The sequence below is a fragment of the Dendrobium catenatum genome, unplaced genomic scaffold (assembly GCF_001605985.2).
Source record: "Dendrobium catenatum unplaced genomic scaffold, ASM160598v2 fragScaff_scaffold_879, whole genome shotgun sequence".
NCBI lineage: Eukaryota > Viridiplantae > Streptophyta > Magnoliopsida > Asparagales > Orchidaceae > Dendrobium > Dendrobium catenatum.
This window is the reverse complement of record NW_021319341.1, coordinates 914,289-939,635: the sequence shown is the minus strand read 5'-3', so window position 1 is coordinate 939,635 and position 25,347 is coordinate 914,289. Positions and strand designations below refer to the sequence as shown.

General features: G+C 34.6%; 2 protein-coding genes across 8 annotated transcripts; one reads left to right on the top strand and one right to left on the bottom strand.

The window, feature by feature from the left end:
* Positions 1-4,234: 4,234 nt before the first annotated feature.
* On the bottom strand, positions 4,235-6,589 carry LOC110115977. Of its 3 annotated transcripts, none has more exons than XM_028697125.1 (2): positions 6,256-6,523; positions 4,235-4,850 (listed from the first exon to the last, which is right to left on the bottom strand). In XM_028697125.1, the coding sequence occupies exons 1-2, from the start codon at positions 6,268-6,270 to the stop codon at positions 4,323-4,325; spliced, it is 543 nt and encodes a 180-aa protein (XP_028552958.1). In that variant the 5' UTR covers positions 6,271-6,523; the 3' UTR covers positions 4,235-4,322. The 3 variants fall into 3 exon arrangements, 2 of the variants coding, with proteins under 2 accessions (XP_028552958.1, XP_020705063.1); XM_020849404.2 differs by lacking the exon at positions 6,256-6,523 and adding an exon at positions 5,690-5,736; XR_003701572.1 differs by lacking the exon at positions 4,235-4,850 and adding an exon at positions 5,901-6,042 and having other exon boundaries at positions 6,256-6,589.
* On the top strand, positions 5,905-23,529 carry LOC110115905 (signal peptidase complex subunit 3B-like). Of its 5 annotated transcripts, none has more exons than XR_003701576.1 (4): positions 5,905-6,044; positions 6,148-6,320; positions 7,046-7,108; positions 23,470-23,529. XR_003701576.1 is itself a non-coding variant. In XM_028697126.1 (3 exons), the coding sequence occupies exons 1-3, from the start codon at positions 6,206-6,208 to the stop codon at positions 22,981-22,983; spliced, it is 246 nt and encodes an 81-aa protein (XP_028552959.1). In that variant the 5' UTR covers positions 6,038-6,205; the 3' UTR covers positions 22,984-23,458. The 5 variants fall into 5 exon arrangements, 1 of the variants encoding a protein (XP_028552959.1); XR_003701574.1 differs by adding an exon at positions 22,916-23,055 and having other exon boundaries at positions 6,038-6,320; XR_003701573.1 differs by having other exon boundaries at positions 6,038-6,320.
* Positions 23,530-25,347: the final 1,818 nt, after the last annotated feature.

Sequence of the window (25,347 nt, the reverse complement as noted above, 5' to 3'; positions counted from 1 at the left end):
GTATGATAGCCAAGGAGGTCTATTTTTTAACCCTAATATGTATGATAGAAAGTGAAGATCTAGTTTGATTTTACAACTTTTTTTTAAAAAAAAAATTATGTTATTTTGGGTTTGGACCAATTGTGCCAGTATGAAGCTCATATTAATTATTTAAAGAAACGGGTCACCTTATTTTTGGGCAGCGAGAGTTGCCTATTCCAGAGAGTTAGAGATATTTTGTCATGTCTAATCTCGGCTATTAATGTGGATAAACCATGGAAGAAGAATTATATGATATTTATGACATCAATATGGATATATTTTTTATATTCTAGTATATAGTAGAGAAAATGAGAATGATGATGCATTCAATAAGAATGAATTTTCAAATTGAAAAAAAAGCAAATAAATTTGAACCTCATGTTAGGGGTCATAACAGTGCACACAGTAATACACGGCGAAACTGTACATATTTAATGTAGCAAAGCCAACATATTAGTTTTGTATTTAAGAAGCAATCTAATTATGCTACAGTTGCACATTGTACTCGTCTGAATGCATATATCGATTATGTGTATTTTCTTTTAAGATAAAGACTAGCTTTCAGATGACATGATGAGTCTGACACATTTATAAATCAAGAAAAGTTTCTTCGATTGTTACAATTTCTGGCTAAACATAATAATGCGATAAAAAATGTGATGCTTAAAAATGCTTCAAAAAAATTTGAAATTAACAACAACAGATATTGAAAAGAATATCACAAGAGCTGCATCGATTGTCATCATACATTTCATAAGAGAGGAAATTGGAGATAGTTACCTCTATATTTTAGTTGATGAATTACGCGACATATCTTCTAAAGAGCAAATGGCTACTATGTTACAATTTGTCAACGAAAAAGGTTAGGTAGTTGAGCATTTTTTTTTTTGGAAATGTTCTTCTTCCATATATGTCGGCTAAATGTCTAAAAAGATTATTAAATAATTGCTTTCAACCTACAATAGGAATCATTTAATCATTCTCAATTATACATAATCATATCTTCTTCAATTATGAGGATCTATGAATTTTTGTATCTTCAGGACTCATTCAGCTAGGTTAGTCTTCATGAGTTTCTCTTTTTTAGGCATGTCATATTAAACATCATATTATCTCTTATAAATTTTTATGTATATGCTAAATGTTTATGTAAAATTAAGAGAACAAATACTCCATTACAACAAATTTTTTATAACAAAATAATTTTTTTACTTAACAATGGTCGATGAATTTTCACCATTTCACCTTCTCCAACTCCGCCTCCGCCTCCCTTTAATTATTACTTGCAAATATCAGATATAGAGTTACGTCCGAACTCTAATAAGAATATGTCGCGTGAACTAGTGTATTGCTATATATTGCTATATATTGGTATGTATTAGTCGTGTCTTGGTGTGTATTAGCTAGTACAAAGCTATGTATTGGTATATTTGGTGTGTATTAGTTTTGTACTAGCTAATACACACAAATACACAGCTAATACATACCAATACACAACAATAAATAGTAATATATTAGTCCACACATCATATTTTCGTTGGAGTCCGGACGTAGCTCTATGTCCAATATCCACACGTAATAATTTCTCCTTCAATGGGTATTGGGAACCTAGAAGCTATTTTAGTGATGATTTCATTGCCAAAGTCCCATTCAATTCTTTATGATGTAAATTTGGCCATTTCAAATACCATTTTCTGTCGTTACTTTTAATGTTGAATTAATTAACATACACATTGAATTGACTTGAAAATTTGAGAATTTTGAGAAATATTCATTTGTTCTTTTTTTTTTTATTACTGTTTAGTGAAAATTTCAATATATGAAAATATTTTTGAGTTTTATATAACAAATAATAATAACTTTTAGTTTTGAGATATATAAAAATATGAAAAAAAAAAACTTGGAAATGCTTAGAACTTCTCCAATAAGTCGCCTTCAGCCTAATGCTGTCCCTTGGAGCCGTCTATTTGGAAAATTATTGGGTTCGTACATCGGACACAGCTTACCGTTCAGAGACCAATCAAGTGCAGCCACGTATCCAGTACCAAGTAATACCGAGCTCGCAGTACCGAGCTCGGTATTGAACAATACCGAGCAGTACCGAGGAGGTGATGTGACGCATTTTCATTGGGCTCCGAGCGGCGTCCGGTGACCGAACCCAATAATTTCCTCTCTTTTAAGGGCTGTTTGGTATTGGATTTGTACAAGGATTTATGACAAATTTATAGTAAAAGCTGCCAAACATTTTTCGAGCGTGGCGGCACACATTAAATCCGAATCGTTATTAAATAATGGATTTATAGATTTATGGCCTAAATTTGAGATTTATTAAATTCTGTCATTTGACAAATTTACGGACTATGAGCTTTACGGATTTAGGGGAAGAAGCCCGTGAAAGGGGAGAAATATCATTACCGTCGCCGTGAACTCCTATCGCGACCTCTAATCCGACAAGAACAACGTCTTTAAAGGAGGTGGAGAAGCTTGTATACTTGTAGAAATTAATTTCATGCTAAACAAAACAACAATGAAAAAATGCATAAGAGGGAAATCAAACCCTAGACATGCAATGACAAAATGACTCATTCGAAGTTGAAGCTGTACCTCACACTAGAAGCAATGAAGAAATATGAAGAGGAAAGCTTACCTGCTTATAAGATTAGTTCTTAATTTTTTAATTAGACAATAATTTAATTAGTTTAATTAATATGATTAAAGATAGAAATAGTTAATTATATAATTAGCAATATAAATATTAATTAAATATTTAAATAGTAATTGAATAGTTAAATGATTAATTAATTAGATAACTATAAGCATTATTCCAATAATATCAATAATATTAATATATATGTCAATGTCATCGGTGCTATTAATATACACATGCATCAATGCATGATTTAGTAAGGTAGGACATTTAGCTTTAACATGGTGTTTCTAACATCATTTACACCAACTGCTTCCCAGCTGGTCATCAGTCATATCAATTATCACTTATTCAATTATTTAATTATCATATTAAATTAATCATTTATCATTACAAGTGGCTTTATTTAATAAATGTAATGTAAAGTAAATGTAATGCATTTCAAATACTTTGAGCCTGTTTGGTTATCTGCAAAATAAATGCAGGAAAATTATTTCCCTTGTTTGGTTATGTAAATCCAGAGTAAAATAAAAGCCTTTTTTTAATAATTTATTTTGACATTAAAACTAGTGTATTTATAATAATTAATATTATTTGATATTATAAAATAAAAATAATGTATTCATTTATTGCACAATCTTATCATAATTTTTTTTTATTATAAGATATAAAAAATAGACGAAAATATACTTGTTATAGAGAGCAATTTTAATTTTATATTTTTAAAAATATTATTTTTTTGCAAGTAATTTTTTTATAAAAAAAAAATTGCTGAAAATTAAATTTTCAAACATATTTAAATTCCACGATTTCGACCATATGAGCCTAACTTCAAAAGAAATTGCAGCACTGGAAAAACAAAATCAGTATGAACAGTCACACATGATCATACAAATATGCAGAAGTTTCATAACTATGAGAATGAACGTGAAATCTCAAGTGTGCAAAAATAAAGTTTCATTACTATGAGAACTTGAAACCACACTAACATCTGATGTGTCCTATATATATATAACATATCATTTATAAAGACTTGCAAAATAATATGTTTTTGCTTCATAAGGAGAATGACTAATGCTAATGCTAAGCACCACAACAGCTAACACCCCCAAGACTGGCAGAATCAAATTAGTGTTGGCTAAAACAGAAGGTTGGACTTCAGACAGGAAATTAATAACTCCAGCATCATCTTTTTGGTTCTTCATTTGAGAAGCAACTATAAGTTCAGTGGATGAGTCAACGTGGTCTTTATTTATGAGGTGAATATTCTCCTATCTCAACCCCATCAGAACTTGTTCTTCAAGCTTCTGTGCAACCACAAACTGCATAAGGTAATCATCTCCATGAACTTCGTTAGATATGGCGATATCAATCTTCTTAGGTTTCATCATAAAGGAACTGGGGTTATAATAAATTTCACACTGATTTCTTTCATTAATGTAGCGAAGTAATAATTTTTTTTCGTTTAGCAATCAATATATCACATGATTTTCATTCATAAAATGTAAACAACATTAACGAAAATTTAAAATTACAATATATATATATATATATAACAATACCAAATTTTCTTAGTTATAATTAAGACAAACTAAAACGAAACATTTTTTACTTATGACAACTTAATTGATATGTCAATCTTCAAAAACTTAAATCATTTTCCCAATTCTTTACGCATCCAACGAGCCTTCGAATCTGTAGGTTTTGAAAGGAAAGATGGTATCAGTGTTGGATTTTTTGATAAATTATCATATAACGTATCAACTTCTTCTTCTGAGAAGCCAGGAATATTTGTTAACTCAAACAGCAGTTCAGTATACATTTCTCGAATTTGCTTTGGAGAAGTTATTGAGCTCTTGATAGCGTTAGCAACTTCATTCACACTATCAACCATCAAAGAAATACACTCAAGGATATTTTGATCAATAGCAGATGTCTTAGACTTCTTTTTTACGCCGCCTCCTATACCAAATGAATTTAGCGGTTTCTTTGTTGTTCCAGTAGAATTTTTTATAACTTGCATATCAGACCACTTAGTAAGAATTGATCCATCTGCACCAACATCCATAAATGGTGAGGGTTCATCATTGCTTGAATGTATTTGTTGAGTTACAAGTGGAGTTTCATAAAGTTCAGCAACATCTTCGAATGGCTCAACCATCTTTGTAACTAGAAAATTCAACTTCAAGAAAAAAAAGATCCATGAGCAATAAATTCATGAAAGAGGATTGTGTGCTAGAGTAAATAAAAAGAATTTAAACATACATCTAAAACAGTAAAATATATGGCAAGTTAATGCCAACTGCAACTACAACCAATCTAAAACAAATATTCTTGCCTTTATGAGCTTGACTCAGAACTATCGAGAAAAAAAGGCTCCCTCACGTTTCCTTCTATCAATCAAGAAATGATTTCAATAGTGAAAAGCACTGACTGGCTAAACCACAAATTTCAGGAAAAAAAAATGGTTAACATGAACTGCTACAGGTAAAACCTCTCCGCTTCATCACGAAGGAGACGGTGGATAGCTGCCGGAACCGGTCCACTCCGGCGGAGCCGGCGACGTAAACCATTCCCCATTGTCCGATGCTGCCCCGCCGCTGAATAAAACGGAGGAAAATAACTCACTGACGAAGAATCTCCCATCACCGCCTGAGAACCCAACGATTCTGCAGTCGCAACTGAAGAACTTGAACTCATAAATTGTTCTAACAACACATTTGGAGGACAAAGTATAGAGAGTGAAACAGTTTTAAGTGACTCATATCACGGATCGGTAAAGGAAAACTTCATCATCTTCCCGCAAATACACAAGAACGAATCCAGGAAAAATTTCTAAAGCGTATCAGTAGGCCTCGCATCTCTAAATCCTTTGGATTACGAATCCAGGAAAAATTCTATAGATGAAGTTTAATAAGATAACTCAAAACTGCTTCAATTCAGCAAATCATTCAAGCGGATAGAGGACCAATTAGGTAAATATAAGCTTCAATCCCCTTGAGTTGAAATGAATGAAAATACCTGGTGCAGAGGAGGGCGGACAGGTCACAAAGGAAGCAAGAGGAGTCCGGTTCCGGTGTGCGGACGGCGAAGGGATGAACAGGTCTCCTGGCTGCGGCAAATGGATGCGGCGAAACAAGGGTTCTCCTCCTGCAGCGAATCAGAGCTTCTGTTCGGAGTAGAGAGCCAGAGAGAGAATGGGAAGAATGGAGAAGAAGAGAGAACTTATAAGTTCTGCTTCCGAGAAATGATCGGGCAAGGCTGATTTGTCGCGGGAGAATTTCTAACCCGCTCAATTTGAGCGGTTTTGGAAGCCGAACGATCGGGGTCCCGTAATACACCCCTAATTCTTTGAACGAATTCCTTATGTTCCGCTGTAAATAAACCAAACACCCTAATTTAAGAAATGCACTTATTTAGATTATTTTACCCCCTAATTCTGGGTACCAAAGCCCCTAAATTAAATCTTTTTCAAACAGCGTGGGAAAGCGGGCTTGCTGGCGAGCCAAGAGAGAGAAGAGAGACGCAGGAACAGGAATGCATTCCTTCAGCTTCCGCACGAATGTAATCGTAACGATCGCACTTACGATTCTAGCGGTCATCTGCGCTCTGCAACAACTTGAATGTTCCCTCCCCCACTGCCGATCTCAAGGTATTCACCTTCCTTAACCTCGCTTTTTTCCATGGCATCACGAAAACCCTAACTCTATTTGTCAAGAAGAGTGTAATGGTTTAGACTTCGTTTCCTTACAAAGAACAGATGGAAGAACCAATGCACTTGACTTAATTTTATATTCTGTTTCAAATGTGGTTTTTATGATTTAATAGTAAAATTGGTACTATTATTTAAGCATTGTGTTAGCAACTTTGTTCAAAAATATGATTTTAGGGTTTTATTGATTGAGCTTGACATATATTGATCTCATCATGCTTTATTTTTATGCAGGTCTTGAATATTAACTGGTTCCAAAAGCAACCTAATGGGAACAAAGAAGTAAAATTTTTTCTCTTCATAACGTCCATTTTTTTTTAGCTCGCTGCATCTTGGATGTTACAGAATTTGCGGCATACATTGATCCGTTGTCCTTATGTTTGGATCAGCCAAGACTCAGAGCTTTTGAAATAATAACGATTTCTTTGCAAATAAGTATGCAATTTATTAAATGAAAGGATAAATGAACAAGTTAAAGTGCAATGTGGTTCTTGATAAACGTTTCTACTGATTTGTGGTTGTTTAGTTATACGCATTCATAAAAATATTTTTCTTATTACGTGGAGATTGTTGCTTTTATCATTATCCTGATTATTAACAATTGCTTTTGCAAAATTTCAATTTCATGAACTGCTTTTAATAATATTGATCTTTTTCATTCTTAGGTCAGCTTAAATTTGAACATATCAGCTGGTCTGCAATCTATGTTCACCTGGAACACAAAACAGGTTCCACAAATTTGTACATGTTCATTCATTTTTTTTTCAACCTACTTTTCTTTGCACTTCATCTTAAGGTTGCGATTTTAACTGTGATGCTACTTTAGCAGGTTTCATTGTATTGATTTCTAATGACTTGGAGTTGCAGGGTAGTTTTTGCTGAAATAATAAATTACATAATGATGTCATTTCCCTAAGAAGTCTGTTGATGCTGCTAAAGTAAAATATTCAACACTCACTTCAGAATTTAGAGAGCACCATTTAATATATTCTAGCTATCCGTTATGTTTCTGCTTTTGCAAGCCTTAATCAGAATACTTACAGCAGAGGGTGTTCTAAAATTTCATACCTTATAAATGGCTTTTGATTGTGATGTTTCTAACGTGAAATTTCATTGGAAGTTGAATGAGTGGGCTTATATGGCTTTTATTACTACAATTTTGTTTCTATTTGAGACATATAGTGTAAATGCTAAGAAAAAAGAAAGAAGCTTTGTTATAAAATTTGGTTTATTTGTAAATGCTCAGAAAATTGAGAAAAATATAAATGGGCATGTAGGGAGTCTAAGAGAATAATTTGTGATGCAAAGAATATTTTTTTCAATAAAGATTATGAGAATACGATTGACTTTAGTGACCTTAGCACCATAAATAAAAATTGAGATTTTTATTTTTATAGTCGTATAAGTAAAACTAAAGTTGGAGAGTTATTAAAGAAAATGAAGTGTGGAAAAACATAGGAACCTTATGATATCCCAGTAGAGGTATGAAAATGCTTAGGACGTCAAGGGATTTCTTGGCATACTAAACTTTTTAATATTATTTTGAAGCAAAAAAAATGCTATATGAGTGAAGAAGCAATGCGTCAGTTCCTAATTTTAAGAATAAAGGCGATGCTACAATGTGATACTAATGTTTCTCAAAATCAATTTGGATTCATACTGGGCAGGTCTATTATGGAAGCTATACATTTGTTGAGAGATTTGATTGAGAAGTATAGAGAGAGAAAGGAGGATCTACATACGATATTTATTGATTTAGAGAAAACACACGATGAAGTTTCAAGAAAAGTGCTCTTGAGAGTTCTAGAAAAAAAGGAGTTAATTATGCTTATATTCAAGTCATTAATGATATGTATACATCAGCTGTTACTTATGTTTAAACACAACGTGGTTTGATCAACTATTTTCCTGATTCAGTTGGATTACATCAAGGTTCATCTTTAAGCCCATGTCTTTTTGCTTTAGTCATGGATATTCTTATTAGAAATTTGCAAGAGGATGTGCTATGGTGTATGCTTTTTACTGATGGAAAGACTAGAGAGAGAGTTAAAGGAAATATTTAATTATGGCCATCAACTTTAGATCTAATGGTTTTTATTTGAATAGATCTAAAATTGAATACATGGAGTGTAATTTTAATAGTGATAGATCTAATGAGTGATCAAGTTATTAAAAAGAGTTTACGTTTAAGATATATCGGGTATATTGTTCAAAGCGATTGTGAAATAGATGGAGATATTATTAGTAGATTTCAAGTTGGATGGTTAAGTGGAGGAATATATCGAGCCTCTTTTGTGATATAAAAGTACCCCAAAAATTCTATAAGATGGTGGTGAGACCTGCAATGATTTATGGCGTAGAATGTTGGCTTAAAAGAGAAGCAAAAAAAATTAAGTTAAGTGTTGCATAGATGAGGATGCTCAGGTTGATGAGTGATTTTACACACAGAGACAAAATGTAAAACGAGTATATACATTAAAAAGTTCAAGTAGCTCCAATGGCATATACGATTAGAGAGAGTTGCCTTAGTTAGTTTGGTCACATAAAACGTTGGCCTTTTGATGACTCGGTTAGGAGAGTAGATATATTAGATCTGACCTATGTTAAGAAAGGTAGAGGTATACCTAAAAATACTTGGTAAGAAAGTATTAGAAATGAGTTTTTTTATTAAATTTAAATAATGATTTGACTCTATATAGGACATAATAGAGAAAAATGATTCATGTAGTTGACTCCACACAGTGGAATAAAGACTTGATGTTGCTGTTGTGGTGAACGACTCGGAGGTGTAGATTTTAATTTGCTATTTTGATTAAGTATTCATTAGGCATTAATTGTACTTTCTAATCACCAATTGTCACCCAACAACCACCGTAATTGATTAAGGTTGCCAACCTCCAACTAGCTCCACCAACCAACTCTTTTAAGTTGATGTTTAGTGGGCATATGTCTTATTTTTTTGAGTTGAGTTAGAAATTCCTGTTCTTTGAGTGAACAACTCATCTATGTAAATGGCAAGTGAGTCCCCTTTGTGTGCCTGCTATCTTGAATCTTGATGTATGTGTTTGTGAGTCCCCATAGTTTTTGATGAAATCCCTCATACCATATCTTCAATTATACTTTTTTTTGTGCTGCATGAAATTGGTATTAGAGTGGTTTTGAGATTTCTTGATCCGACTCTTTTCATCAGCATTGAACTTTGGTGGGGAGGTGTTTCCCCATTTATTAAACTTGAGGTATTGTTTCTTTAAGGGATTGTTTGGTTGAAATATAAAGTGGTGTAAAGTATTTAAAATGCAGAGCTTTTGAAAATATTGGTATTTGGTTGGATGGAAAATGAATGCAAAGTAAAGTAAATGCAGTGTAAGTCATTTTAATTCATTTTTGAAGTCAAACCAAACTAGCATAGTTTTGAGCGAGAACTGTTTACACCACAAGTAAGCTTGCTTGACCGTAGACCACACCTCCGCTACCCATTATCGGCCTCCGCCGGCCACCACCACTGCTACTCACCGCTGCCAGCCGCCTCTAGCCACCACCACCACAGGCCGCCACCATTTTTGGACTTTACACTACATTCATTAGTTCTAATCAAACAAAAAAATATTCACTTGTATTTACTTTACATTCATCCAAATAACTTCAAAGTACTTCTTTTATACTTTATTCTTCTTACCCAATATTCTTTTTTTAGCCAACCAAACAACCCTTTAGTGGATAATGATGAATTATCCATTAGCTGCTAATTTTACTTCTCAACCACTATGACTCACCAACTACCCTCCTCTAATCACCTAATTTAATTGGTCAAGGAATTCACATTTGAGGCTGTGAAACGCTTAGATTTGGCGGGTCATTTTTACGAACCCGAACTGGTTCAAGTTCGGGTCAACCCGACACGACCTAGAATGCAATAAAAGAGCTTCAAGTTTTTTTTTTTTTTTTTGCATCTTGATGGCAGATTTGCATAACAAAACACTTCTATATATTCTTAACCAATAATTGGCAAGTGGTAAAAAATTAAATACAAGCTCAAAATTTTTTTTTTTTACATAATGCATAACACAATACATTACAAATACTAAATTACATAACATAAATTACAACTTACAAACTCTATAATTTAAAATTACAAGCTCAAATTACAAGTTAGAAGCCCAAATTCAGAATCTTCACTCTTCAAGTTGAATTCACTGCAAAAGTCAAAATGTCTTACAAGCTTAAAAAATCTTAACCATGCATAATTCTTAATTTTGATTCATGAGACAGTGCAATTAAAAAGCTTCAATAAATAGCTCAGGTAAACCCTCAAACTCATTCAACAATTAGACTATTATCATCCAAGGCGGTATTCAACAATTTGCACTTTGCATTTAGCTTAATAGAGTTATAGAGTATTTGCTCTTCATCAAAGCCATTTGGTTGCAATAGTCTATTAGATATACCCCCAACCGCTCTCACTTTCAATTTAGAGGGTTTCTCATCATAGCTTAAGCTTTATTAACAGTCCATCGACCACAGGCCACTGCCCACAGCCCACAGCCCATAGAGACAAGCCAACTAGCCAACATGATAACAATAATATCATTACAGTTACAGCAGGTCAGCACTCAGCAGCCATCACATTCACATAGTTCGGGAAAGCAATAACAGACTAACAAAGTTCAAGAAAATGAAAAACCTCAAAGAGTCAAAGGCGCTAACAACAAGAAACAACAACAAAAATACCATAACAAAAATCATCCAAGCATAAGTGCAAACAACATAAGCCACAAGAAAATAACATAAAGTCATAAACAGTGGGAGGTGCAACAAGCAACAGATATTCAAATTATAGTTCGCTTAATTGTCTTTACGAACTCCCCTGTAATAACAGAATTATCTCCAGCTTCTCCCTGAACTTGCTCAACTGTTAAATTTAGAATATCCTCCGTCATAGCTTCAAGTTCAGGCTCATGTAACACTGTAACAAATATAAATATAAACATTGATTAAATACTTTTATGGTAGAATATATTAATTTAAGTAAGGGTTGAATGATATTGCACCCTGATCGCCATACAACCAATCTTTTGTACAAATCAAAGCCTCAACAATGTCATGTTTTAGTACACTTCGATATTGATCTAGAATTCTACCACTATTGCTGAAGACACTTTCGGATGCCACTGTTGTTATGGGATGGTGTTTGAATCCTCCATCTAATGAACCAATTAAACCACATTATGCAGGGCAAAAATAATGTATTACAAGTACAACCGTTACAGTAGCAATAACAACTATTTCATGTTCAACAATCACCATTTATCCCCAATCCCCAGTTCCCACTGGCTACCACAGACATACAACAACAAAAACAACAATAACAACATGCTGCATGTATTAAAATTATAGCTGTTACAAGCTTACAACAGCCAAAAGAAAAAACCCTAACTAAAATTTTTTCCATGTACAACAAATTTGTAAAGCCCTCAAATTTGTATAACTCTTTAATAACCTAATTGTCAAATGTAAATTGAGAAACCATAAAATATACAAAGCCTGAAATTTAAACAAAAAAAAAAAAGAAAAAAATTTGATGCCCTAACTGGCATAGATGCATAGCAAAGTTCCAAAGCCCTCAAATCTCAAAGCAAAAAGCCTAAAACTGAAAAGCCGAAAGTTCCGAACCCTTAAGATAGAGGATTCGATGAGAAATCTCAAAACAACAAAATCGAAAGTGTGAATAACCCTAACTTTAAATGTCAAAACTCAGAATAATATAAATGATAATACTGTAGAGCCGCAGAGGGACAGAGTGTGCACACAACAAACCACATGTTTAAGATAGAGGAAGAGGATCGAATGAGTAGAACTGAAGGAGAGGAAGGCAGCACAACAGCCAGCAAGGCCGAACCCAGAGAGACCAAAACGAGAGTCACGAGACTGCAAAAAATCCAAATGAAATTAATAATGAATTAAGACTACCGCTATACATCTAAATGCCAAATGGCTAAACCGCGGCGCTAAACCTAAAATACGCGAAGTTGCGAACTGCTTGCCACATCGGGTCAATTTCGAGTCTAAAACGGGTTTTCGGGTTGACCCGAACCAGACCCGAAAATTGAAACGGGTCAAAATTCCCGAACCAAACCCAACCTGTTTTGGGTTTGGGTTGACCCTAACTCGAAATTTTCAGGTCGAGTTAGAGTCGGGTTTTCCGGTCGTGTCAAATATTGACACCCTTAATTCTAGAACTAGAATTATCCAGTTTTGAGCTTGAATCTTGAATTGTGTTATTGGTTAGAAAATATTGGAAATGACACTTCCCTATTAGATTTAAATAAGAATTTGACTCTTAACATGACACAATGGAGAAAAAAGATTCATGTAGCCGATCACATGTAGTGGGATAAAAGCTTGATGTTGTTGTTATTGTTGGAGCTTGAATTGGGCGGCTAGGAAGAAACCACCCAATTTAAATTCCTAAAAAAGTAGACTTTATTCTGCAATGACTGCAAAAAATGTTTGGATTACAATGAGGAACTTCAGAATCTCGCTGTTTTTCTCTAATTAGATCAAAGTATGAAAAAAATGTATGCTGACAAATTCTACGGTTATATGTTGCTGTTTGGAATGCACATTTATATGAACCTTTTCCTTTCTAATTTTATGATGCACAAAATGATAAAGGAATGCAGTGATAACCCGATGTGGATCTTCTGTGAAGTGCATTCAAATAATAGGTACTCTATATTGAGACTTTTACACTTCAATTGGGAGTTAAGAAAAGAAAAGAAATAATTTGAGTAAAAGAAAAGAAAAGTAGGAATTAGACTCTTTCTGTTTCATTGAGAGTTTTAAGAGGAAGTAAATTTTTTTATTCATTGGGAGTTGAAGAAAAAAAAAAGGAAAATAAATATTTGACATTGAAACCCCTTTTATCATTAGAAAGAAATGGAGAATAAGTAGTAAGCCCACCCCAAGATGAGTGCTCTCCTATTTCGACTTCCCTAGAGCCTCTGGTAGCATAGCCGAGACAAAAAACGGGTTCTTTGCCCCTGCGGGGATGGAGCGACAGAAGTATTGAGAATCCAAGATAAGGTCACAACGAGACGAGTCTTTTATCATTACGATAGGTGTCAGGGAAGAAAATGGATTTATGGATGGAATCAAATATGCAGTATTTATAAAAAAAAGTTTTCGGTTATTGGGGAACAATCAATAGACTTCTAATGTCAAACCAATATCCGAACGAAATGGATTTGAACTCTTCTTTATTTGGTGTAAATGTGATGGGGACATCAGAGCATGAGTCATATATCATAAGCGTGGCCGTCGATCTACGACCACGATCGCGTCGATATAATTTTGAGTTATTTGATGTATTTGTCTTATATTATGTTATTTGTTTTTTTTAATTTATTTATGTTTTAATTATTTTCATGTGTTACCCCTTACTTAAGGGAGGTCGTATGCAAGCCCTAAGGGCATTGTCGTATTTCTTATTTATAGTCCTTTTTGTACGAGGCTATTTATAGCCCTCAGGTTGCTCTTCAAAAGTTAATGAATGATTATTATGAAAACTTCTTGCACTTGTGTGTTTTGAGCGTTTGTGAGTTCTTGGAGAGAGCTTTGGAAAAATTCCTATGAGAGGGAAAATTGGATCACCCACCAACCTTGGAGACGGCCGGGTTCGTGGTTCTACCTTCTCTACCCCTCTTTCCTCCCTCAATTAGCCGCCGGCCTAGAGCTCCTCCCCATTGGCTTAAGTCTCCGGCCACCATATAACTCCCCCGCTCCATTGGTTAGAACTAACCCCCCTTCCACCTTCACCCGACCCCTTCTCCCCTCACCCCACTCACGGCTCACCCACCTAGCCGCCGGCCTCAACTTCCTTCCCCTCCCTCCAAAATTCAAATCTTTGTTTGAATACTTTCCATAAATAAATGCTCTTGATTTAGGAAGATCCAATTTCCAAAATTCAAACAATTTGAATTTGAAATTTTCTTTCCTTATTTAAGGGAACTTATTTTAGGAAAGCTTCTAAATATAAACCCATTTGAATTTCAAATTCATGAGGAATTAATTGAAACCTTTCCTAATTTTGGATAATTCCTAAACCAAAATTAGGGAACTTTCAATCCCTCCCTTTTATTCCCTCCTAGACCTTTAATGCGGCCGCCCCCCTTAGGATTTGGTTTTGGAATCCTTTCTTAAAATCCAATTCTCCTCTTTAGAATATTTCCAAATTCCCACCCCCCCCACACTTGCTCGAAATTTCCAACCCTCCTCCTGCTTGATTTCTTTCCCTAAGTAAACTTCTCTTTGTGGTAAGAAATAAAGCTCCTTCCCTTCTCAATCCCGCCGCCCCTCCTTCCCCTTTCTCTTCCTCAATTAATTTCAATCACAAGATATTGATGGAGGATTTGTTTCCAAGTTATTTTCCCTCCACCTACTCATTCAAAATATGAAGTCAAAACTCTTACACCTTGTTCTTCTCCTCTTGGCCAACCACCACTCTCTTGCCTTCTCCTACTCCAATTATTGAGGGAAACTTCTTTTTCTCAAAGGATTCTTCAAGGCAAGCACCGGGTCACTACATTCAACACTTCAATGCTTGGAAGAGATTTCTTCCATTCCAGTTGAACCTTCAAGAGGAGCTATGACGAACTTCGTCAACTCCTCGCCTACTTGTTTCCGGGTTTGATAAGGGTGAACTTCTTCCCCTTTTTATTTACTTTTCTAATCCCCCTAATCCTGTAGGTGATGGAGATTCACAAGGAGCCGAGCTTCACCTTCTCCTAAGCTCAGTAAACGTAGGATTTTGTTTCGTTGTTGCCAAACCTTAGTAAACTTAGGATTTAGTGCTCTTTATTTGCTCCTAATCTTATTGTTAGATTAGGAATTTTTGTTGAAGGCTATTCTATTTGCATGACTTGATTTTCTATGTTGATTTGATAATCCAAGTGCTTAGTGTGCAACTTAGCCTAAACGGAAGTGACCGCTCTTATGTTTTATTTGTTCGTTTAATTTGCTAATAGTTCTAATCTTAATTTCTCAAGAAATCGTGCAAATTCTTTTACATTCATTTTAAGCAGTTAGTCTTACATTAAAAGGACAAGGAAGACTTCAGTCAGTCCCATACCTCTGAACATAGGCAGATGAGTTCATGAAAAATATGTTGGTTTTAAATTCACATAAATTATAAACAATTAATGAAGTTTCAATGAGAGATCGCCCTCATTAGTTTCATTCTTAAGAAACAACTATATCCAAGTTGATAACGTTTTCATGTTGATTTTAGTGGTCCTGCAACTAGGCAACTAGCTCTAATAATGCCAGTTACAAACAAAAGAAAACTCTGATCAACTAATTTTCATTTAAATATTGAAGAATTGCAGTGAACACTTTTTTCAAATGAAAAACATGCTGTATGACAACCATGTAATCATTTTGATGCAACATGTAAGATTAGTAAATGATCAAGAATTACATAAAAATTATTGAAGACAATTAAAAGATTGAAATTCTATTTTGAGAAATTATTAGATGAGTGTTTTAAGGAATAAATTATCATGAGCATAGTGAACAAATAAAGAGGTATATTAAAGATTGTAAAAAACATTAAATGGAGTTGGCTTTGAAAAAGGTGCATAAATGTAGCTTCAAGACCATATGGGTAATAATCGGCTGGTCTAGTTCAATCGAATGGGGCCCCCCTAACTCAAGCAGACGATAGAGCGGGCGAGCAAGTGGACGAGCGCGGGTTACCGCAGGTGAGCATCAAACTGCTTGAGTGAGCGAATCAATGTGATCCTAAGAGAAAATAGGTGACTGATCATGAAGGATAACTCCATTCGCTCCATCCATTTAAGCCAAACAAGAGAAAATATAGAAGTTTCGAGGATATTGTTGACCGAGAGGAAGAAGGAGAAGGTTTGTTCATAAAAAAATTTCATTTATGTGCAAATTATTTTGTGATTTTAACCTAAGAAGAGATCAATGTTTGTGAGAAATCTGAGAAGAAATTACACAAAACTATTGTATTTCAATATAGAAGCAAAAACAATAAGAAAGATACAATGTTCTTCGATTTAGAGGAAGAACAACTCTCCAACAATCTCCGGCAACGCCAAGAGCCCAAACAAGAAACTCTAGAACTCCAAGAGAATTCAAATTCCAGATAATCCCCCCTTCACACCCAAAACCCCTAATTAACCATAAAGGAGTTTTACAAAATGTCTAAACAGCCCCTCGCATTCAAAATTTCCCTCCCAAAAATCTTCCCTGGCCCCCGTCGGCTTTGCTTCGCCCGCTCGGTTCCGCCTCCCGCTCGCGGTTCCATCGCGAGTAAACATGGACCGGTCCAGGTTGGACCGGTCCAGCCGGCCCCTCCTGGGCCGACGTAACAGAGAGTTCTTGGGTTTCCATTTCTGATGACTGGGAAATAGTAAATCATTTTAATTTATTTTTTCCTATTCAAATTTCTATATCATATAAATGTATAATTTATAGTTGGCTGAAATAATAGCATATGATCGTTTAATAGGAAGAAATTGAGTTGGTTGAAGATTCGGTGAGGAAGAAGAAAAATTAAGGTAAAAGATGCAAGTTATATATAATTGAAATTTTCAATCAATTTCAGGAAATTCTATTTGCACTGTGATTAGAAATATAGTTTATTAAATTAGATGAATTTGACATTTATTATTGCTTTGATGATATTTATAAATATATGAGTTCACCCTCTTGTGGTATTTGCTAAGACCGCAATGTACCCATGCACCTTAAATATAAAAAGAAAAGGAAATAAAAATGGTTGGTACAAAATTTTGACGCAATGTATCCGTACACCTTAAATGGAAAAAGAGAAAAAAATAAATGAAATAGAAAAAAGAAATAAAGTTAAAGGAAAGGACTATAATTAGAATTTTTTTTTATAAAACAGAACTTTTAATTAAAAAACAAAGGAGGTTACAAGAGGCTGAAATCATAGAAAAAAAACAATAAAAGAAAATACATTGAATCAGCAAAAATAGGCTCAGTAATTAGAATCTATATTTATATTAAATGTTTATGTATATATTGAATGAAAAGTTCGGCAAAGGAGCATTACTGCTTTTATGCATGTTTAACTACTATATGATAAGCTGCAATTTTTTACTGAGTTTATTATGCAAACTCAAAATATTAAATTTAAATATCAGATAAATCTCCTGTGAATTAAATGACTGACAGAGAAGAACTCGTCTGCAGAAGAAGATGATCAAATGACAATAAGTAAATTGATTTATTATATGTTCAAGTTAGAAAAAGATATTTTAGTGACTCTTCAATTTATGTTGGATGTTAGTCTGTTAAGTGTTTTATATTATTAAAAAAACTAGTTGTTCCCATCTCATTAATTCAAGTTTTCGGATGGTGTCGTGATAATATGTGATATCTATTGAGAACTAAAAAACCTATATGTGATATTGCATTTGTTTGGGTCATAAATCTTGTAAATGAAAACTTGAAGACTAAGACACTAAATGACTGAAGAAGAATAATTCTGGTGTTAAGATTTGAATAACAATAATGATATTTAATATTATTTTAGTTATAAAGGAATCATTTTCTTAATTTTTTATGATGATGATAATAATAATAATAATAACTAATTTGTGTATTGACTTTTCGTTTCTTCAAATATTTCGATTACATGTCATAGTCTCGCATGCAGATACATTCTTTAAATAGCAACTCTCTTAACAATTCGGCCAAACCGCATGTCTAATGGAGCTGTTGGGCCAAACTATGGATTTAAGGACATTTTTTCATGTCCTTACTAACAAGAGAATTTTTCTCACGCAATGACCCAAGCTAATAGCTATCTAGGTGTCCCTTTTAGGCAATTTTAAAGTTCTGAACTTGTTGGCACCGTTCGTTTTACAAATAGTTGATGATTGGTTGAGGCATGTTTCACTAAATTTGCACGACTTCGCGTCTGTAATCCATAGTTTTTATTGTGTTTGATCGAATCAATTGCCAGCCCTCTCTTGGTAATTACAACGATCTAGATGCATTTGGGTGGTCCATTTTAAGAAACCAGTGAGATTTAAATAATTTCAATGCAAGTGAGGCTTTAAGAGATAGTTCTATGCAACGCTGCATCCTTCGTCGATCGTTTTCATCACATTCGATTGATTTGGGTTTTGGAATAGATGTAGAGGCCAACAAAGAGAAGGTGCTAGAACGAATAATAAGAACTAGCCAAAAAACCATGTAAGAATTAGCGAGTAAGCATAAATTGAAGAACCAAAAAGAAGCTACTAGCTCAAGTGAAAGAGAATTATGATCCAATGAGCAATGACTCAATGACTGACAAATAATAAGAAAAAGAAAATGATTATGCCTAGTTATTATGGTAGGTGTTGAACCAAACTATAAAATCTAAATCGTGATTTCACTCTGAGCAAGAGCCGAGCACATAGCGCTATGATGGGACATGGAGAAGCGGTGCAACATGCACGCTTTGCTAAGAGCTTGTGCTTCACAAACAAGCAATGCACAAAGCTAGCCCATCGCTTCTCTGTAGCCCACGAGCTGTGAAGCGTGCTTTTGACAATATTGATTTTTAATATAGATTTTGCTATCACTTGCATGGCTTCTTTCTAGCAATCTTGAAATTTGAATCCGTTGGCTTAAATGGCTATCCTTCCTTGGACTGAATTTGATTGGAAACTTAATTGATAAACTTCTTAAAAAACTTAAAAATGTATTGGAATTTTCTTGGGCATCTAAATCAACCTGAAATATTTCTGAATATTCATAAAATTACGGAAGCTGGGATCCTCTTGTATTAAGAAAAAATGATATGATAGTTCCAATGAACTTTAAAATTGATTAAATTTTTAATTCAAATTGAAATCAGAAAAATTCAAATGTTTTAGCTTTTTTGTAGTACTTAGATTTTTTTTAATTGTTTATTTTTTTCCTGAAATTATTATTATTTTTTAAATTTTCCTTCCTTTTTTTGGAGTTTTTGCAGCTATATTGGAGGTAAAAAGACTGATAGTCATGCTATAATGTTTAAATTATCTGAAGTTGTAAAAATAGCTATTGCATGAAAGATAGATTGAAACTTTAAAGATGCGAAATTTCACCAGCTAAATTGAGTTTGTGAAGGAGAAGGTTGCGGGGAAGTTTTTGGGAGTTTGTCTGGAGGGCATATGGAGTACAGAGCAAATAGATTCAGTGGAAGAGGTGAAGGTGATGCCATGATCTCTTGAAGCTTTAAAAGAAAACACACCTTATTTTTTCGCGGAGAACTCTTTGGATTCAGGGTCTCCATCTCTTATACTAATTGATAATGATAAGGGCAGCAGAAGTGAAGCGTACTTTATATATACTTTGATTTTTGATAAGATAAGAATATAATCTTAGCAATAAAGAGAAGAGGATTGAGGATATCAAAAGAATGAATGTCTCAAAGAAAAGTATGTAGTATGTAGAAAGCATGAAAAGTTTTGTGATTAGGAGAATGGAACATGCCATTTCACCACCGTACATCCACTGGAGTAATACTGCGACAACATGCAATTTCTTAATTCCTTAATCAACCATCTTCAATTACAACCTAATGCCTACTCTTTATGATAATAACCATAACTTATACAGTTTAACTCTAATGACAAGGAAAACCTTCAAACATGTATACTGTAACAAAAAAAAAAATCTTACTGTAACAAATGGCCATTATACCTTTAACAAATAACAAAATGACAAATAAGTACAATGGCTTTGACATGACACTATAATATTGACTGGATGGACACATATAAACACTCGTGCTGACAACTGAAATTAGATGTCTTGCACTACATTACAAATAAACTGATTGTACTTTTGGGCAAAAGAAACAAACGGAAGAGATTTATCATCTTGTTTCAGTCCAATCTTTTCTAAATACTTCATGCAAAGAAAATGATGTGAAACCAACATGCGTAGGAGCTCATTAAGACAATTAAGAAGGATTAAACAATTTAATATCACTTGAAAGCTTATTATCGAGACAAGATAATTCAATAAAGATTCTTGGTTTTCAACTCGCTTAGGCGAAGGAGTACATGTAAATTAATTAATCCTCGGAGATAAATAAAAATAGTAGCAAAGCTAAGAGCTATTAAACAACAATCCAAAATTTAATAATGAGAAATTTCACCTTGGGGATTATTCACTCGACTACACTAGGCTTGGCGAGAGAAGATTTTGCAACTAGAATTGAGATCACCACTAGGAAGAAGATGCCGGAAGTCTTTGTCCACGGGAAAGTAGTCGGAGTAGGTGGGGTTGGCGGATGTCCGGTGATGATCCAACGACTTGGTCGAAGATGGATCTCATGATCCGCCATTCAACATTGAAGTGGAGAGGGGAGGCGTCGTCTTCTCCTTTCCTTGGTTTCTCTATTCAAAGGACGAGAGAGAGGTGGTCGGCGGGATTTTCAAGGAGTGGGAGAAGTTTCGGCCAAGTGGGAGAGAGGGGCGGGTGGGGAAAAATTAGAAGAGCTAGGTTAGATGAGGTGGCAAGTGATTTACAAAAATCTGGAATTAATTCTCAGATTTTAGTATGATGGAGGGAATAATTTGAAAATGAGATTTCAAATTCCAAAAGTAATTAAGGGGGATTTAATGGGTAATCAAGAGGGGCCCATATAGGTGGCCGGCGGCTTAATGAGGGAGAGAGAGGGGGTTTCTAAAGTTAAAACTGAAATTGAATTTCAGTTTTAAGAGAATTGGGAGGGAAATTTTGAAATCCAATTGAATTCCAAAACGGTCATGGCATTAAAGCCACCATTAATGGGAATTTCTCCATGGGTGGCCGGCGGCTTGCATAGGGGAAGGGGAGAGGAATTAGTGGAGAGCTAGGTTTCCAATTGGAGGTGATGATGTGGCGATGACATAAAGATTTCAATTTAATTTAAATTGAAATTAAATTTGTCATGAAAAACTTTCCAAATTTGGAATTCCAAATTAGGAAAGATTTTGAAACTTAAAATTCAAATTTCAAATTTGGGTATGACGGAAACAAAAGACTAAAATGCCCCTTGGGCTACAATAGAGACCAAATACCCATAAGGGTAAAAATGGAAAAACTAAAATAAAATAAATTACTACATAACATGACAAAATAAATAAAACTCCTGATCGTGGCCGTCGATCTCCGGTGTCTCCGATGTCACACATGTCGAAATTGCTGACGATGTCCTCATCAGGAAATGATTTTTACTAAATGCTTATAATAAGTTCAATATATTGCATTATATATAGTAGAGTATAATGTATTTACTTAGGATCTGTTTGTGACGATTCACTGTTTCTTTGCTTTATAAAAAGCTGTTAAATGATCGTTTGGGGCATTGCGGTGAAATCATGTTAGGAAAATTTCCGCGGCTCATAACTGCTTCCCGCGATCTTTCACTACCTCTTGCGTCAGCTGCTTTCCTCGGTTTCGAAGGGCAAAAATGACGTAAATGCCCCATTCGTGTGAGAGTGCTCGATCATTTCCGATCTCCCTCGTCGTCAGTGATGTCATATTGCGACCATTAGCAATAGCTGTAGCACCGGTGGTGGTGGCCGATGATAGTGCAATCCTTGGTGTCAGCCTTGCTATCTATGCAACGACATCCTGGGTCAAGTATCTTGCATCTTCCTCCTCCCTGGACCGAATTCACTTTGCACCCTCACCTTGGATCTCCGATCTCCGGGCACCTCTTGCCTCATATGACGGAGAATGCGAGGGCGAGGGCGAGGGCGAGCTGGTCGTTGTTCGTGACTAGGTTCATCTAAAGCTTACCGCTGATTCTAACTGGGTGAACTTGAAAAACCAAAGCATACTTATTTCTCAGGGATCTGGGGAATGGGTTGCTATTGTGCAGTAGACTCAAATGGTACTCTTTGATTCTGGACTATTGGTTAACCTGAAGAATGATAAGTTAGAAAGTATATAAGACTTAAAGAATAGCTGGGGAATTTTCGGTTGATGAAGTTCCTTAAGGCTAGGGCCTGGAAGGGTACATGTTAGTGAAAGACTGGAGAACTTGGACAGTGCAAATTGTTGTTTATTGGCATTCCGATACTACTTTGATATTTAAAAGCAATAAAATATTTTCTAAAGTTGATAAATTTTAATTTATAATGGTTAGCTTTTTATCATAGAAATTTTAAAAAAAAATTGGCATTTAATCAATTTCCTTTCATCTCAATATATATAAGAGTATAAACGTAATTTGTTCTCGTAAAGCTGCATAAAAGCAGCTCGATAGTTAGACTTACCTAACAAAATATACTGTTTTCTGTACAGCAATTTCAGAACTTAGTTTTCTATACAACAACCTCACAATCTGTTTTACCGACAGCTACAGCTGTTCCAAACGAACCCTTAATGTTTATAATAAGTTTAGTATATTGCATAGTGTATTGTAGATTAAAATGCATTTTAAAACTGCTGTAATTTGTAGCCATGATAGTATGATTCAAATCGTTGTTTCTTTAAAACTGATTGATGCTGGTCAGAGGATTTGTTCTTTATAAACCGGAAAAGGATTTGTGATTCTGCTGCAATAGCCAAGACGAGGGTCTAGATTTCAGGCCATTGTTGATGCAAGCAGCAGCAAAAACAACAACAACATCAAGCCTTTATCCCATTACATGAGGTCGGCTACCTGAATTCTTTTTCTCCATTGTCGCTGTATGCAAGACAACAAGTTTGGTTATCAATTAGCTAGCCTCATTTACTTTAAGCATGAAGAAATATGTATATAGAATGATAATATACGTGTATTTAAAGTTTCAAATGAAGGTTCTGGTGACACGTCACTTCATTAAGAGACTCACTATGTAGACGTTGAAATTCAAACTTTTGTTGCAATTTTTCTTGATTAAAATTCGTGTGCTAAAGCAAGCCATAATGTTCTGATTTGGTCATTTTTGACCAATGACCAAAATCGTTTATTATAAAACCTCTAGATTGTTATGCTAATCATGATCTGCACTGTCAGTTCAAGTTGGATCTATCAAATCGGATTGCTTTTACTGTCAATACTTTATCATTGTATCTTACTATGCAGGTTTTTGTCTTTGTGGCTGCTGAATATGATACCCCTCAAAATGCACTGAATCAGGCAAGCTGAATGATTTCTTATGCATTAGAAATAAAAATTGTCCTGAGGAAGTTTGATGGTTAATATTTTAATAAATGTTTTTTTGTATTAGATTGATTTTGTGGTCTTTACATGAGATTTGTTTCCAGTTTTATTAGATGTAAGAGCACCTAGTGGACTAAAATATGAATCCATAAATGTCTCTTCCATCATGTCATAGTTCCAGTGATTTTGTTATTGTGATCAACCTAGTATAAAATGCCATCTTGGTGTCACATCTCTCAAGTACCAGAGCTGATTCTCTATGTGGTCTTCTTAAGGCCAAGTGATGTTGGTCATGTTAAAGTCTAGGGTTTACTAATGGAAATTAGGATGAGGTGTACAAAGAAATACACAAACGAACACAATTAATATATTACCAACTTTTGATTTTAGTGAGTGTTAGTCACCTTTGATGCAAAATCAACTGACATTTATTTCCTTCCATACAAATAATTTAGCTGTCGCCAAAGTTTAAAGTTTCACTAGAAAAACTTAGCAAATATTAAATTCAGCAATGATCAAGATTCACATCACAAAAGGTAATCTAACATGTATCAAACATGACAAAACTTCAATCATACACTTACCAATCGCGAGGATAAGTTAATAGAAAGAATAATGATAGAAATCACCAAATTGAAGATTCAGATCTCACATTGCTACAAGGAAACTTATCTCCTCGTAGTCATTAAGATTTGTGAAATGTTCAAAGAATCTTCATGTAACTTTACACATACAAGGATTGGTAGGAAAATTAATATTCTATGATTCTTAGATGCCTCAATAATTCTATTTACTATAGCTCGGAAAGGACCTAAAATAAATAAGTCCTCATAATCCTATAATATCTCATGAAATACTACAAGTTTTAATTAAATGTGTTTGGATTCTATTAAAAACAATGAGTTCTCAAAAATTAAAATTCACATTCCACCTAATTTCTAAGCTAGTGTTACTCAAAGGAAAAAAGAACTTTTGCCTGTTAGTTACAAAAGGTAAGACACGTGTAAGCCAAGCTTACCAAATCTAAGAAAATTGCAGATGAACGTTCACCGTCTATAAGCTACAGGCCAGGGAATCAGAAGTTAAAGATTGCTTATAAAATGAAACTTACATGTGCTAAATACTGTGAAAAAAGAACTTTTATTTGGTCCGGTGCAAGGACCTAGAGGAAGGTTCGGTTTTACCTAAAAAAGTGCAAATACCGAGTTTTTTGAAAAAATACCGAGTTTTTCAAAAAACTCGGTATTTGCACTTTTTGACCTATTTTTGCCTAAAACCGAACCTTCCTCTACATCCAGTGAAAGGACCTATGTGATAATAGGAGGGGCATTAAGTGTGGGCTCCGAAAATTTGAGCCCCGGCCTCCCTGTTGCTTTTCAGGGGAGTTTTAACGGAATTAAGTTCCGAGGTAAATTTTGTAGATAAGACATTACCCAGAGATTTCACCCTCATTTTGTGAGGACTTTATAATATGAGTTTTGATTTCATATAGGCGCAACCCCCTATAGTTAATTACCCCTCTTGGTAACGAGAGAGAACTTTCGATTAAGGTTGGTCGTCGATCAAATATGTAGAGGTACGTGTTATCTGGCATATATTAGCAGCATTGGTTTTTGTATTTGAAAAGTTTGATATTTAAAATTTGAAACTTCTCCATCTTGCACTTAAAATGGATGGTGGGGCAATGTGATGAGCCCGATCAAGATCCCATGGTTCCGTCATCCTAGGCCATCATGGTCCCTGGTCTACTTAGTCAGAGGAGGTAGTCGACCCAACATGATAGAAGATCCTTGTCGGTAG